The following is a 15165-nucleotide window of genomic DNA, read 5'->3' as shown; positions in this document are numbered from 1 at the left end:
CCCAAAGTTGCTGGAATGTACAAGATACATTAAGAGCTCATTTTGTGAGAAATAAAGCTCTGACTGTATAGTACATGATTTCTATATCTGATATTGCACAGTTTGAGTGCATGCATTATACATTTTGTTTACATTTACTGTTTCTATTATTTGACTATTTAAATAGTTTTTAAGAAAGATTGTGTTTGTCAATAAAAACAGTAACAAAAACTAAATGTGCTTTTTTTTATTTGTCACTTATAATATTGATCACATTCTAAATTAGTAAAGTTTGATTCAGTTCATACTTGTAAATTGCATAAATTCAGTTTTTTATTTTTATTTTTACACAACTCTATACAGATAAATATATATATATATATCAACTACTTTATAATATCACACAAAGAATATAAACTCGTTTATAATTTACAAATTTCTTTACAAAACTTAAGTAACATCTTTTGTCATTGAGAAACTTGAATAAATATACAAATGAAAAACTAAACAAACTCTAAAAAGATGATAAAATACTGTTTAACATTTCTTTATACTCGCATAACGATAAGCCATCTGGAATGAAATAATTTATTCATACAAATATTCAATGATTTTAGAGGAACAACTCAAGTATTGTAAACAACAGTAGACTTTGGAGAAGTACCGACACAACTAGTTTTAAACACGTACTATAAGTGAGAAAACAATTCTTTTTTTATATATTTTTTTTTACAAATGTTACATTATTTCTGATGAGAGGTTTTAATTATCAATCACGTAGAGATGTAACATTCAAACACTTCGACAACAGATAAAATTACAATAAAAACACACATAGTTTAGTAGAATTAACAAAATGGAATGCCTATTCTGCTGTACCTTGAGATGAAAGAAGAAAAATAATGTTTTGACACTTTATATGAAGCTCAAATAGACACAAATACATTAAATAAAATAGCTTACTGTCAAATGGACTGTACCAGTAAAAGTGAAACAGCACTTGATTTAATGATTATTTTTTCATGCCAGCTCATTTCAGTCTTCATGATTAGATTTACCAATTTTAATAGTTTGGATTAATCCGAATTAAAATTGATATTAAATAAAGCTTGTTGAATTATAGACATTTATTAAAATTTCCAATGAAAAATGATAATATTTTTGGTATGTTAAAATATCACAATTGGATAAATCACTATTAAAATAATGGAAGTGCTTATTTATAAGAACTGCACCTATGAATGTAAACTAATGGCATTCACTTAAAATAAAATATAAGATTAACTTCTATCTGCTAAAGAAAAAAAAAGGTTTACCTACATTCAAGATATTAAGAACTACTTTGCCTGAGGCAAACTATCCATTTATCACACCCACTTTCAACCTAGTGGCAACACTCAAAGCTTTTAAAGATGACAAAAAGTCTCATAAAATGTTATGTTTTATTTTATCATATTTGCTAGTGCATGCTAAAATTATTTTAACTGAAACAGAATGAGTATGAATACAATACTTAGAACAATGTATTTTTATTCTGCCATATTTTACCTTAGCTATTTTATGCAACAGAGAATAGCATTTTATCATAGGCACAGTACTTGCAAATAACACAACAATAAAACATTAAAAAAAAATTTACAATTCCATGCAAAAAAATAATTATAAATAAATTGAAACAATCAGTCAATTGCACTTTTTGATTAATTGGTGTTTTTCAATTTCTTTTACTTTAAAAAGAAGCAAGGACAATGATTACGTTACATAATTGATTTCAAAATTTTGCAGCACCAATTTCAACAAATAACAACGATGTAAATCCTGCACAAACCTGAGAAAAAAGCATCTATGCATATATCAAACACATCATCTGACTTCAGTCAAAAAGAGATCCATTAAATCACAGATAATTCTCATGTCTAGGAGAAAGGACTTCGTTGCATTTACACACAAAATTTAATAAATTTAAGTTTATAGCATAGAATTTACTATGTCATGATCTGGAAGGGTCCTGAACTTCAGTGAACCATCTGCACCACACGAAAAAAGTCGACCCATTTCGTCTATTTCTAGCTGGGACACCCCATTGCTGATGCTTCGGAATAGAGAGCTTTTTGTATGTTCACCAGCAAAAGAACATAGTTTAACATGAACACTCAAACCCCAAACCTAAAAAAAGCAACACTAATTGAATTAAAAATTTAAATTTTTTTAAAAAAAAGAAATATCCGTAAATCCAGTAGATGACAGTAATTAACAAACATGCAAACTGAACAATTTTTCAGACTTTTGGGAACTTCAGCACATAAGTACTCAGGCTCAGTTTCAAAAAGAGAAACTAAAATACTTGACAAACTGAAATGCTATTGAATTCAGCAAATAATAGTTCATATGCTGTAATATTTTTGAAACTTTAAGAACGTAAGTTGTCAGATTATTTTCAAAGCTTTATATTTCTTGGTTAAATTAATCAATTAATATTTTTAAATTGGCTGTGGAAATAAAAAATTGTTTAGCAAATAACACACTGAAATACATTGTTTCATGTTAATATGTAAAAAGCCTATAAAAAAATTTTTTTCCTTCTGGAATGTGCAATGTGTTAAATCTTAACTTTTTCCTGTAAGTTTTGATGTAATCAATTCACATTTGTTTTAGTCAATTACATATGATTGTTCAAAAAGAGACTCGATGAAATTATAAATCATAGTAATAAAAATTAGCAAAATTTTAATAACAGTTCTTGATTTCAGTTAAAATGCCAATCAAGACCTTACCTATTTAAAAACAAGGTCAAATTATCATCATAGTTTGCACATGCACAATGAATTTTAATTATTTCTTACCTTGCAACAAAATTTTTTAGATTCTCAATCTGAAATTTTGATACGCATTCTCCTACCAAATTTTAGCGAAATTGGAAATAGCAAGGTAAAAATCATTAGTCTAGTTGAATGAAACATGATAGTGACTACATGAATGTAATATTGCAGTTTTTAAAAAACAGCTCTTAGCACTCACTTTAATGTCACCATCAGCAGAACCAGTAGCAAAGAACTCTTCACTTGGATCTAAGGCCAAACATTTTATTGGAGAGTCATGGGCTTGGAATTTATGCCTTAATTGCCTTTGCCTTACATCAAATATACCTGGAATTTATTAAGAAAACAGCAAAGAATAGAGAAAAATTAATGTTATTGGCTCCTAGGAGCAGTATAATTTACGGAAAATGATATAAACACATAGATTTGATTATATTTCATACCTCACATTGAACAGCTGACTTATTTTTTAATCTATGATTATAGCCATTTTCAGACTCATTTTTTGGGTTAGCTTAATTACTTTACCCATAGAGATAATAATTTAATAACTTTAACCCATAGAGAGGACCAGATAACTCTTGGACTAAGCAATGGGACAATTTAGCCTTAGTTGAGGACTATTTGGTGCAACTAACCCACATTTGCATTACATGAACAGAAAAACAACACAAACCTCCCACGGTCAGTTCAGCAGCGAAGAGATTCTAACTCATAATTATTGAGGATATTTTATGCCAGTACTGTAGTCAATGAAAGCCAAAAGCAGAATTCATATGAACCAGCCATCGCTGGAATTCGAAGCAAAGCCATTGGGAAGCGAGCTCCCTATTCCCCACAACTCCAATAACATATTTTATTTTAGAACAGTTGTTGCACAGCTGACCCAATTTTGGGTTTAAGACTACTAATGTTTTAACTCCATAGCCTTGTGATTTTGAACCCAACCCAGAAGACAAGGGAACTCTTGGATCAAGTATTGGGTAAAATATTCCTTTGTTGAGGACTTATTGATGGAACTTCCTCGCATTTGTGTTACACTGAGTGGAAAACCATGAAAATCTCCCACATTTAGCCTGACAGCAAACGGACTCTAATCCATGATCCCTCTACCACTGACTGTTTTACTTCAAAATTGGTTGGAGTAAAATTCTTATCACAAGCCATCACTGGGATTCGAACCTAGTTCACCTCATTGGAAGGCTCACTCTATCCCCTGAACCCCAAGGCTCTTAATATCATATATATCCGTCGTTGAACAGCCAACCCAATTTTTGGGTTTACGACTACCAATGTTCAACTCCGTAGCCTTGTAATTTTGAACCTATCCATAAGACAAGGAAACTCCTGGATCAGTACCCCCAGAGGTATTGATTTGTTATGGGAACATGGAGGACTTTGCGACTCGACAGATTTAATGTGCATCAGTCACCATCTACTACACAGTCTTCGGCCAGCAGGGATCAAACCTTAATATCATATTGTCACATTTATCTTAATCATCATTCCAAGTAAACCAGCATTTTATGCAGATATGCCTGTTTTCAAAAAAAAAAAAAATAAATAATAATATGACTAGCCAGATAAATGATTAATGGAGACATATTTTTATTATGTTGCAAGGCTGCAGATGCTCGAAATATTTTCCGGCTCAAAAGAACATTCAGGTAGATAAACATAGCCGTACATAAAATTTAATGGACATATGCAATATTTAAAATTATCTTGAACTTCATAAACATGTTAGAGGAAAGCCGGGATAGCCTAGTTGGTAGGGCACTGGGCCCATGCCAAGAGGTCGTGAGTTCGATCCCCGCCGGCCAAAGACTCCCGGTGTAGTAAATGGTGACTACTAATGCACATTAAATCTGTCTAGTTGCAAAATCCTCCATGGTCCCATAACAAATCAGTACTATCCCTTTTGGGGGTACTGATTCAGGAGTTTCCTTGTCTTCTGGACTGGTTCAAACTTACAAGGCTACGGAGTTTAACATTAGCAGTGGTAAACCCAACATTTGGGTCGGCTGTTCAACGCCGGTTATAAAAATTTAAAAAAAAAAAATACATATTAGAGGAGGAAATTTAGAGCTGTAATTACACTTCAATGGTTACAACTCCAAAGCTGTGATAGGTGGAAGATTCCACCCACTGTACAGACTTGGCAGCCTTACTGTAGTTTTTAATTAACACTGCCTCAAATATAAAATAGAAAAAAATTTATAAAACAGACATATATAATATTTTGAAATGAAAATATAAACATTTAAAGGATACATATATCGCCTTTTTTTCCAGCTGATATAAGTATATGATTTTGAGAAGCATACAATATTGAAGAGCATCCACTTTCGTGACACTGAAAACCTAAAAAAAAAATTTGCAAGTTTTATTTTTGAATTGGCTGACTATTCTTTTATATATATATATATATGATGTCTCTACATACATGTCTAAACATGAAATGGCAGAAAAAATTGAAAATTCATGAGTTATGTATTAAAGTTAATTTTAGTAATATATCGGGATGATTATTGTATGCAGACGTTCAAATACATTACATATCAATGAATGTAATATACATTGTCTAATTTTAGCAATTAGCTTGAAATATTTACAAAAATTAACAAGAGAAAACAATAAAATCAACAACAAAAAAAATAAACAAACATGTATGGCTTAGGATGTAATAGTCTTAAAATAATTCATTATACAATAAAATAAACCTAATTTAATATTGTTGCTCTTGTAAGATTTAACCAGATTGATCCAAAACATAAATTGATGGAAATAGTTAGCACAGACAGCTTCTATTGGTAAAATGTTGAAAGAAGTTCTTTATAGAATAGCCGTAGATTGGCTCCAACTAGCGTTTGTCTTTCTCGAGGAGCTGACTTATGGAATCAATATAGGTAAATTGTACTTCACATTTGGCAGACTGCGCATTTTACGCTCCAAAGAGCGGACAATCTCACTATCATCTGAAGCAGTTGTTTCTAAATATGCCTAAGTTTGACAAATCATTATCAAAAGCTAGTTTTCAAAATTTAAAATTTCACGCCCAGAAAATCAGTGCTATGTTAGCTTAATCTTATATACGTGAACAAGAGTTTTCAATTATGAACCTTAGAAAAAATTATTTCAGAAGTAGACTAACAGAAAAGGATTTAGCCTTGTTCCTTAAAATAAGCACATCTCACTTCGAACCTTAATATAAGGAGCTTTTAGAAATGAAATCGCAATTTCCTTCATCCCACTAAATATTTAAATTAAAACTTGTATATCGTTTTTCTTTCTTAAATTTTGAAGATCTTACTTGGCCCACCAAACATTTTTTTTCTTGATTTTTGGCCCTCGACCAAAAAAGTTTGCCCATCCCTGGTATAGATTATACTAAAAATTAGACATTTTTAAAGATAAACATTAGCAGTTTTGCACATTAGACATCTTTTGAAGAAAAATCTTTTTAATATTCTTTTAAATCTTCTTAATAATCTTTTTAACATAAGACAATACAAATTTAAGTGCTTTCTGTTAAACACACAGAGTAGTTAGTGTCGATTTACAGTATATTCAGCCTATTCATTTACTATGCTGAAAATTTAGTTTATCCAAATACTTGTGAATTTCATTTTGCTGAATACTATATACATAGTTTTGTTGAATATCTAAATATTCAGCTGTTGAATAATTACTTCTTGCTTTCAAGATATGCATTATTTGTATTCTTAATACAAGTGGGGGAAAAAATTAAGAGGTAAAAATTGCTTTAAAATGATAAGTGTAATAATTATAAATAAATATAATAAACAATATGAATTATATTTATCATTATTCACAAATATAACTACTTTTAAATTCAAATTAACAATCTGGATAATAAAGATATTCGGTATAACATTAAAATTTTTTTTCATACACTTGTATCAAGATTGTATTTATACAACATAACTTGTAAGTTCCTTATAAATATTAGTTATATGTTTCTTATATGTCAAAAATGCATAGTAATAAACTTTTAATTTTCTTAAGTATCAAAAAAAAAAAAATTTTTTTTTCAAAATATAAATATTTAAAAAAATTTTGTGCAAAATTTTTCTGCACATGCATTTGAATATAAATTTCTGAGATTTTAAATCTGTTATTTTACCTTAATTTTAATTAAAAAATATTTCAAAACCTGCTGATTACCTATAGTATAATTAAATTTCAATATAATGCATGGCAACTGTTGGTAGTTTTGAAGTTTATATATTTTTTTGGCAAACTTTAGTTTTTGACATTTTTGACGGGTTTTTGACGGTTTAAACCAGTATTATACCCTTGTCATGTCAAAAACCACTTTTTGACGTCAAAAACCCAACCCTGGTCAAAGGATAAAAAAAAATTATTTATTGAATTAAATTTTTTTTTTCTTTTAAGAATTAATGATTTTTTTAGAAATGAAGCAAAGTATAAGTTATAAATGAGTCTATTTGCACTTAAGCAGGCAAATAAAATGAGCAGTACAATTTAATGACATCATTAAAAGAGCAGTTATTGATTAAATACAAAATTAAAAGGAGGAGAATGAGATATTTCAGTGCTTGTTTAGACAATGAAATTTCTTTTCTTCACTTTTAGCCAAATTCATGATTTTTAATGTAGTTTTGGAAGGTTACATTTAACGCTTGTTTCCATATAAGAATGATTCAGACAATTCTGTTAGATTTATTTTTAATTTCTTTATCAAATATCTTTTACTCCCTTCAGACACCATGATTTTTCTGGTTTCCATATAAGAATGATTCAGACAATTCTGTTTCAACTTAGATTTATTTTTAATTTCTTTATCAAATATCTTTTACTCCCTTCAGACACCATGATTTTTCTGGTTTCGCGGTCGGTTAAAACATAGTTCGCACCCTTAGTTAGAAAACTGCAGTAGTGAGTTTAATCATGGCAGCCAACAAAACAACCAGCATGTATACACAGTTAGGTGCAGGTTAAATTGGTTGTGATGTGGAATTTTGGGTAGAGGGAGTACCAACTCAGGCACTGTCCACATCATCTGATCAGGGCCAAATCTACATGGCATTCCTACCATGGCTGTTAAAATATAGAGTTTTGAAAATGAGGCTCGGTCACGGTTGGGTGATGATGATGTAAAAATAATGGCAAACATACCACTAGTTGAAGACCAATGTATTAAAGAGCTTAAGTGAATATTATAATGAAACAAAAAAAAATGCATAAATATTATAAATGTTAAAAGTTTAAATGAGTTACTTGATATCAAGGATTTTCCTTGAGGGAGGAGAGTATCCCATAAACAGACATTTCTATTGTCTGCTGACTGGCCGGCAGTAGCTATAAGACTAGATGAACTTAGGAACGTAAAATCATTTGCTTGTTTAGAATGGCACTGTGTAGACTGAAATAAAAAGCACAATTAAAGAAAAACAAATTAGATCATACTTTGATATTGTACCTATTTAATATTACATTCCATTATTTTAGTGTAATGTAATTGTTCTCCAACTTAGCATTACATGAAAATAATTAGGTTTTAAGCACTATTTTGTATATTTCAGAAGCCTTTGTTTCAGTACACATATTTTTTTTATAGCTAAAATTAAAATTTGACACCATTAAATAATAAAACGCTATTGCTCAATAATCATGTCAATAATGATCTTACAATACTCTAAATTTTGCATATTAAGTCTATAAAACTTTTTATTTTTCCAAGTTTAAAAATAAGGCTTAACATTAAGACTTCCTTATAGTTAATTTAGATATAATTGACTCAAATAAGGTGTTTAAAACATAATTTAACGAGCATTATTATTAATAACTTCATTTAAAATATATTATCTACTTAATATGCAATCATAAAAATAATTTTTAAAAAAATATGTATGACTATATTTTTCACAGAAAAAAAACAATATTGTACAACACCAATAACAAATTGAAAGATCTCTAATCTGCAACTTAACACAATATAAATTATGTTTGTAGAATTATCTTTATTTAATTTATTTACGATTAAATAAGAGAAAAACATTTTCATTTTTAAAATTCTACACCATAAAAAATTATTTTTTCTAGTTTTTTTAACCCTTAGGAGACAGGAGTTTCAAACACGCACTCATTACTGAGGTCAGAAATCTCTTTTAAGAGCTCCTGTCCAGGATTGGAGGGTTTTTGCTGTTAAGTCTAAATGCATGAAATTTCTGATCACAGTTTAAGTAGTTATCATAGTAGTTTGAGAAAGTACCAAAGTTCAATAACATTGAAATTTCCTTCAATAATGCAATTGAAAAAAAAGAAAAATAGAATTATATCTATAGTTACAGAATTAAAGGTTTTCATATTATGTTTCATTTATACAAATGCAATAAGCTTTTTACAGTGCATAGAATTAGAAATACAGTCTGACTTCCATTTAACGAACTTCCCTTTTGCAAATTTTTTCGAAGAACCAAGAACATTTTGGAAATTTCTTTGTGAAATAACTTCCAAATAGTGAAGTGAATTTTCTATTTAATGAAATTTTCTTTGAGATTCACTTTCCCTATTTCCTAAAATATATCAGAACATTTTAAACTTGTTAACGCATTTAATGGGGGAAATGCCCTTGAATTGATTTTCAAAGCCACTTAACTTTTAATGTAAAATCCTTTTCCCTCTTCGTTTCCATTTCAAACGAAATTGACCAATTTTATCAGTAGCAATTGACTTAAGAACCCATGTGGTAATATATGCTTAAAATTACTTTTATAATAAATGCAGATATAATTTTACGCATAAATTTAGCTTTTTTCAGTTGAAAATGTATGTAGCATGATAGTGTAACACTGCATAATGTTTTGCTCTATTCTTGCTTTCCGTGCAGATTTCTTTTATAATTAAGATTTATGAAATAAATAGTAGATACTACTTTACAAGATAACGTTGCATCCATTGCTATTTTAATTATGTCTAGTGTTTATGAATTTAAAACCTGTTTTGTGTCATTTAAGTATTTCAAAAGGTGATTTTCTATTTAACAAATTTTCCATACAACAAAGTTATTATCAGGATTAAGCGACTTCGTTAAATAGAGGTCCGACTGTATCTTAATATTATTATCATTCATGAAAACAATGCATCTCAAGTTAGTGAGAGATGAAAGCGTACTTACAAAAAAGGGTCTATTACTAACGTGGCCAAGACCCACTTGCCAAAGACTAATAATACCATCTCCATCAGTAACTCCAAACTAGAAAGAAAGAAAAAGTAATTCTCCTGCACAAAATTTACAAAGCAAAAGTGGCAAGAATTATGAAAGTATATTCAATAATACTGTACAGGATAGTTTTGAAATTACTAATAGGAATTTAATAAAAATATATTCCTCTATTAATACAAATATGCTATTAGGAATGTTAAACAAAAATTTAAATTATTTTTGTACGAAGATTAATGTAGCCAAACAGAACAATGCATTTTGTGAATTAAAAAAAACAACCTCGTTTAGTAGCAGTATAAAGAGAGTGACAAAACAGAATCAGAGGAAGCATCAAGGAGGTTCACAGATAATTCACGATTAGAAGAAAATTGAGATGGCAGTGAATGAAACCAAAATTATTCCTTTCCTGTTATGCCTCTTAACCAGTTTCTCATAAAAATGCCACGTTATATAACCAGATAAAGTGAAAACAAGTTAAATTTTTAAAAAATTACTTGTTGTTGCAGTTAAAATTATGTAGAAGCATTAATAATGTGAAAATGAAAAATATGTTTAAGAGCTCGTTTGAATGTTTCAGTTGGAAGTCCTACTACCATGAGGTTTTAACATGCATAATTTTGGTCTACTTGTGGAAAACATATACTCACTCTAACACTATTTTTTCATTCATTAAGAATGCAATAAATCGCTCATGCATAAGAACAGATCCTATTCATGTGCTTTCAAAATTTATCTTTTTAATTAATAAAACATTGAAGTTTAAAGTTATTGATAAAGCTGATTTTTTTAAAAATGATTTTGAGATATCGTTTCGAATCTGGTCATAGCAAAGTGCACAATGCACAGCTCTAGTATCAAATACAACATGCATTAAGTTAATTAAAAAAAAGTGGTTAGATCTGTATTTATTATTTACATCAAAACGCATAAAACTTATTTTAATCTTTCATAAAATTATTGTTTAATAATTCTATATGTTACTCCTTTGTAAGTTAAAGGTTTTAAATCACTCATTTTCATCAATAATAAATAAGTGGTCTCCTACTGGCTGTAATTGGTACCAGTATCGGTCCAAGGAACCCAAAGAGCATTAAATTACTTTTATTTACTGTTGTGTATTTCTATCGGGCTTATACAACTTTCCATGGACAAGATGTTAACCAGGAGCTCAGATAAGTCACCTAAAGCCCCGCCAATACCGTGCATGTAATTGTATTTTATTTTGAAGGTATGGCAATTGAATTCAAAATTATTAAATCGAAACAATCTAAAACATAAACAATCAGCGTCCTCTCACCTCTTCAGCAGGGTTCATTATCAGGTTAAATTATCAAATGTTGACTGGTCAGCAACGATGTAAAGGTTGGGGAGCGCGATATAAATCACTAAAAAGGCAATAGTCTTAACCCTAGCCAACTGTAGTTTTTCCTCAACGACCCTAAATTTTGAAATGTATAGACATAAGGCTGATTTCAAAAGCACATAAAAGGTTAATTCTTGGGACTCTATTGGTCTAAAATGTTTATCCAATTTTTTTCGCCCTGAAAAGGGTTAATACGTATGAAATCAAGGAGCTTTTAAACCATTTTAAGAAGTACATTTTAGTGCTTTTTAGTCATTACACAAAAGAAAATTTTTTTTTTTCTTCTTCTGTTTCATGAGATTTTTATGACCTCTTGATATTTTCGCATCTCTCAGTTCTAATCAGCAATCTGCTTCTCTCTCCAAGCTAAAAATTTTTTTGAAAAAAAAAAAAACAAGTTTTAACCTATTTTTGTGGTAGTGTTATTTATAAAAGAAGGTTTGCATAAATGTAGTGACAAACTTCTAGGGAAATAAAGACACATCACCCATGCCTGAAAATGTCATATGCCGCTAGGAGCACTTTCCTATGATGAACTGTTTTTTTTTTTGTTGTTGTTTTTTTTTGTGTGTGTGTGCTTTTAAACAGGTCACGATAGGGAAATGAACCAAGCCATATAAGACGACATAGGTTCCTATGCAATTTTAATCCTGATGATGTCCTTAACTCCCCTAGAAGTTTGTTGCAACACTCATGTGACTCCCTTTAACATATAATGTTTTAAAACTTAGTACAATTCGTCAAAAAATAGACTGAAAATGTCCTTTTAGAAAAATCTGTAGCTTTAAGAGCAAAACGAATTTTAAATTTCCACACCGGAATCAGTATTTGCATAAATTCGACAAAAACTTTGTTACCCTGTGTTATTCTCAACAGGATATTTTTTTTAAACACTGAACTTAAGTTCCTATAATCTTATAAATTAAAATTAATGATCAAAAAACTGAAACATTGCAGTATGATGTTAGTATTCAGAGAATATCTTTACTTTATTGCCTTGAAGATTGAATAAAATTCTGGTGACTTTAGCAAACGTTCCAGCTTGCCTGGGTGATGAAATGGGTTGTGCATGATTCCATTCCCATAGGCTGACTGAACCATCTTGAGAACCTGAGAGATCTGCAAAAGATTGTCAAGTTCACGCAAAAATAAAATATGTTCATACAAAACGTATCAAAGCTCTTTCATGAGTATATTTACTTAAATCCATTTTAACTTTTTACTTATTTTTGAATTTTTTTAATCTCTTAACTTAGAGGCATTAACATTTTGATACTCTTGCAAATTTCTTCAAGGGTTCACACGAGCATGGAATTGTTGCATATAGCACGTGTGTGCTTTAAAGTTAAGAGTAACACATGCTATATTTTTAAATTGAATGAGAAAAAAAGGAATAAAATTATTCAACTAGCAAATTACCAGACATAAAGAAAAAAAGCTTAAAAGTTAAGGAAGTTTAATGTACAATAAAATATATGGTTCACATAATTGAAAGCTTACATTGTTAAAATAAGATAAACCAGATTAGCACAAGAGAGAATGAAATGAATGAATGAAATAGAAAATGCTCTCTGTACGAGAGTCAGTTGGGAAGTGATTATGAGTAGGTTTCCAACCGGTTTACCTGGCTGGGTTTTCATCACTTCAGTTTGGTTGGAGGAGAATGCCGAGGCACGCGACACCATAACAAACAGTCATCAACATTCGTATTAGAATAATTATAATTATTAAGTTAATAAACCAAATTTTTTAATGGAACCTTGAGGGCAATAAAAAGAGGAAGGCCTAAAACAACTTGGTAAAGGATTGTTATGAATAAATTTAAAGCAATTTGCAAAACATGGATCGAGGCAATACATTTACCCGCAAATAGAGCAAGAACAACGATAACACCAATTTGAAGTGAGGAGGAATATGTATGAATATAAAACTACTGTAACTTAAAAACCAAGCGGAGTTCTGAAATTATAATTATTGAAGTGGAGATCAACCAAACCCCATTCAGTTTTCATGGAATCAAGGTGCTCTATTTAATTTATTTCAACCACATTGAAAGATAAAAACAGACAAATATTTAAAAAAAATTGGAAAAATGTACAATTAGTAAGAAAAAATTAGAGAAATTGTGTGATTTATATGATTTGTAAAAAGTACTAAGAAGACAAAAAAAAAATCTTTTTCAAAATCAAAAATATTTAATAGATTAAAAAATAGACAGTATGGAAAATATATAATAGTTAAAAAAATTATTTTCCAAAGTATAATCTTGTTCTATTAATTTTTAGAAAAATCAATCTGTTTCAAAGAAAGGGTGAGCTCTTTCTCCAAATCCTTAACATAAAACAGTAAGAAAAATATACATAAAAATAAAAGAAATTTCTTACAAACAGGCATCAAGGGATGAGATGTTAATTTCCGAACACCATCAATTTTATGTTTCTTTAGCTATAAAAAAAATATTCATTTCAGTTTTTAGAAAAATTAAATAAATCAAAATCGAAATGAATAGAAACAGTAAAACACTAAGTTTTAATTCAAAATTTGTACTACTGTCTTGTCAATTTAAAAAGAAACTGCAAATTTTTACAAGCAGCAAATAATTAATAATAAGAACAATGTTTGATGCCAGAAGTGTAAGTGAAGGTTTAAACAGTAATCAAATATAATTGTTAATATTTTTTTTAATATGAACTACTATAGTTTTTTTATTATTTCAATAAGATATTGAAGATTAAGTTTTAGTAGAATTCAAATTTAATCCTTTCACAGCGATGCATTTTTAAGTTATTGAGGGAATTAATATAATATATAAAAGTAACCAGCCAAAAATTAAATTAAAACTCATGTTGACCCAGTGTGACATATGTCATGGGAATAGTAATAATTCTACGAGAATTCTTCTCATCTGAAAGAGGATTATTTTTACATCAGGCAAGAGTTTTTGATTTTTTTTCTCCAAAAATTAAGTAGTAGTTAACAAAAGAAAATATTAATTTAATTAAAAAAAAACAACACTTGTTTAACAGTTTTTTTTTCACGTCACGACATAGAAAAAATTCAGACATAAATGGGCTAAATTATACTGTAATATCAATACTAATACTTATTAAATTATACTGTAATTATAATATAATTTAGTTAAATTATATTATAATGTAAAGCATTAATGAATAAATAATTCACAAAAGAAAAACTTAAATCTCAGCCAATTAAAAAGCATATGCACACACAATACAAATCAACAAGGATGCATATTTCACGATTTGCATAAAGGGGGACAGAGCTTTAGAAGTACCAAGCAAGCCAGGTTAAACTGACAGCCACAAATTTAATGAGTACAACAGCAATCAAATGATAAAATATATACTTACCGGTTTTAACATATAACGGCTTCTTTGTAAAACTAATTGGCAGAATTGGGGGTTAGTACAGCCAGGAAAGTTGAGACCTTTCATCTTTTGCATTACAAGATGCAGCAAAATGAATGGAGAAAGTAGTAGTACAGTTAGCAGAAAGAGTAGCCATAGCAGGAAGAATTAGGTAGAAAAGGAATTATAAAGTAAAAGAAGAAAGAATAAAATGGGTTAGTTTCCTAAACAAGAAGCCAAGCATTATGAAAACAAAAAAATACTCCTTAACTGTTCTTTGAAACAAGTTGATATGATAGATTCTTTAAAGAAATACAAAAATGAAAATTGTACTAGAGCAATTAAGATGTGATGCTGAGCTATATAAATCCTGTTCACTTACCTCAATTTATTCCTGGCTTACAAATTTATTATTATATCATT

At 29.3% G+C, this 15165-nt stretch overlaps 1 protein-coding gene across 3 annotated transcripts in view; it reads right to left on the bottom strand.

Moving 5' to 3' along the window:
* Positions 1 to 211: 211 nt before the first annotated feature.
* Positions 212 to 15165, bottom strand: part of Rbcn-3A (rabconnectin-3 alpha) — a 124723-nt gene continuing 109769 nt past the window's right edge. For 2 of the 3 annotated variants that reach the window (XM_087168273.1, XM_087168275.1), the window contains exons 49-56: positions 14746 to 14829; positions 13759 to 13819; positions 12363 to 12493; positions 9964 to 10041; positions 8064 to 8208; positions 5073 to 5162; positions 2998 to 3125; positions 212 to 2145 (exon numbers count right to left, since the gene is read on the bottom strand). In XM_087168273.1, the coding sequence (XP_087024399.1) occupies positions 1948 to 2145; positions 2998 to 3125; positions 5073 to 5162; positions 8064 to 8208; positions 9964 to 10041; positions 12363 to 12493; positions 13759 to 13819; positions 14746 to 14829 (915 nt within the window). In that variant the 3' untranslated portion in view covers positions 212 to 1947. The remainder of the gene's footprint in view (positions 2146 to 2997; positions 3126 to 5072; positions 5163 to 8063; positions 8209 to 9963; positions 10042 to 12362; positions 12494 to 13758; positions 13820 to 14745; positions 14830 to 15165) is intronic. The other variant, XM_087168276.1, reaches the window with a different exon arrangement.

The sequence above is a fragment of the Parasteatoda tepidariorum genome, chromosome 7, assembly GCF_982258835.1.
Source record: "Parasteatoda tepidariorum strain Cologne lab strain chromosome 7, Ptep-v5.0, whole genome shotgun sequence".
Classification (NCBI taxonomy): Eukaryota; Metazoa; Arthropoda; class Arachnida; order Araneae; family Theridiidae; genus Parasteatoda; species Parasteatoda tepidariorum.
Note: the sequence above shows the minus strand (reverse complement) of the source record. Positions and strands in the feature narration are given on the sequence as shown.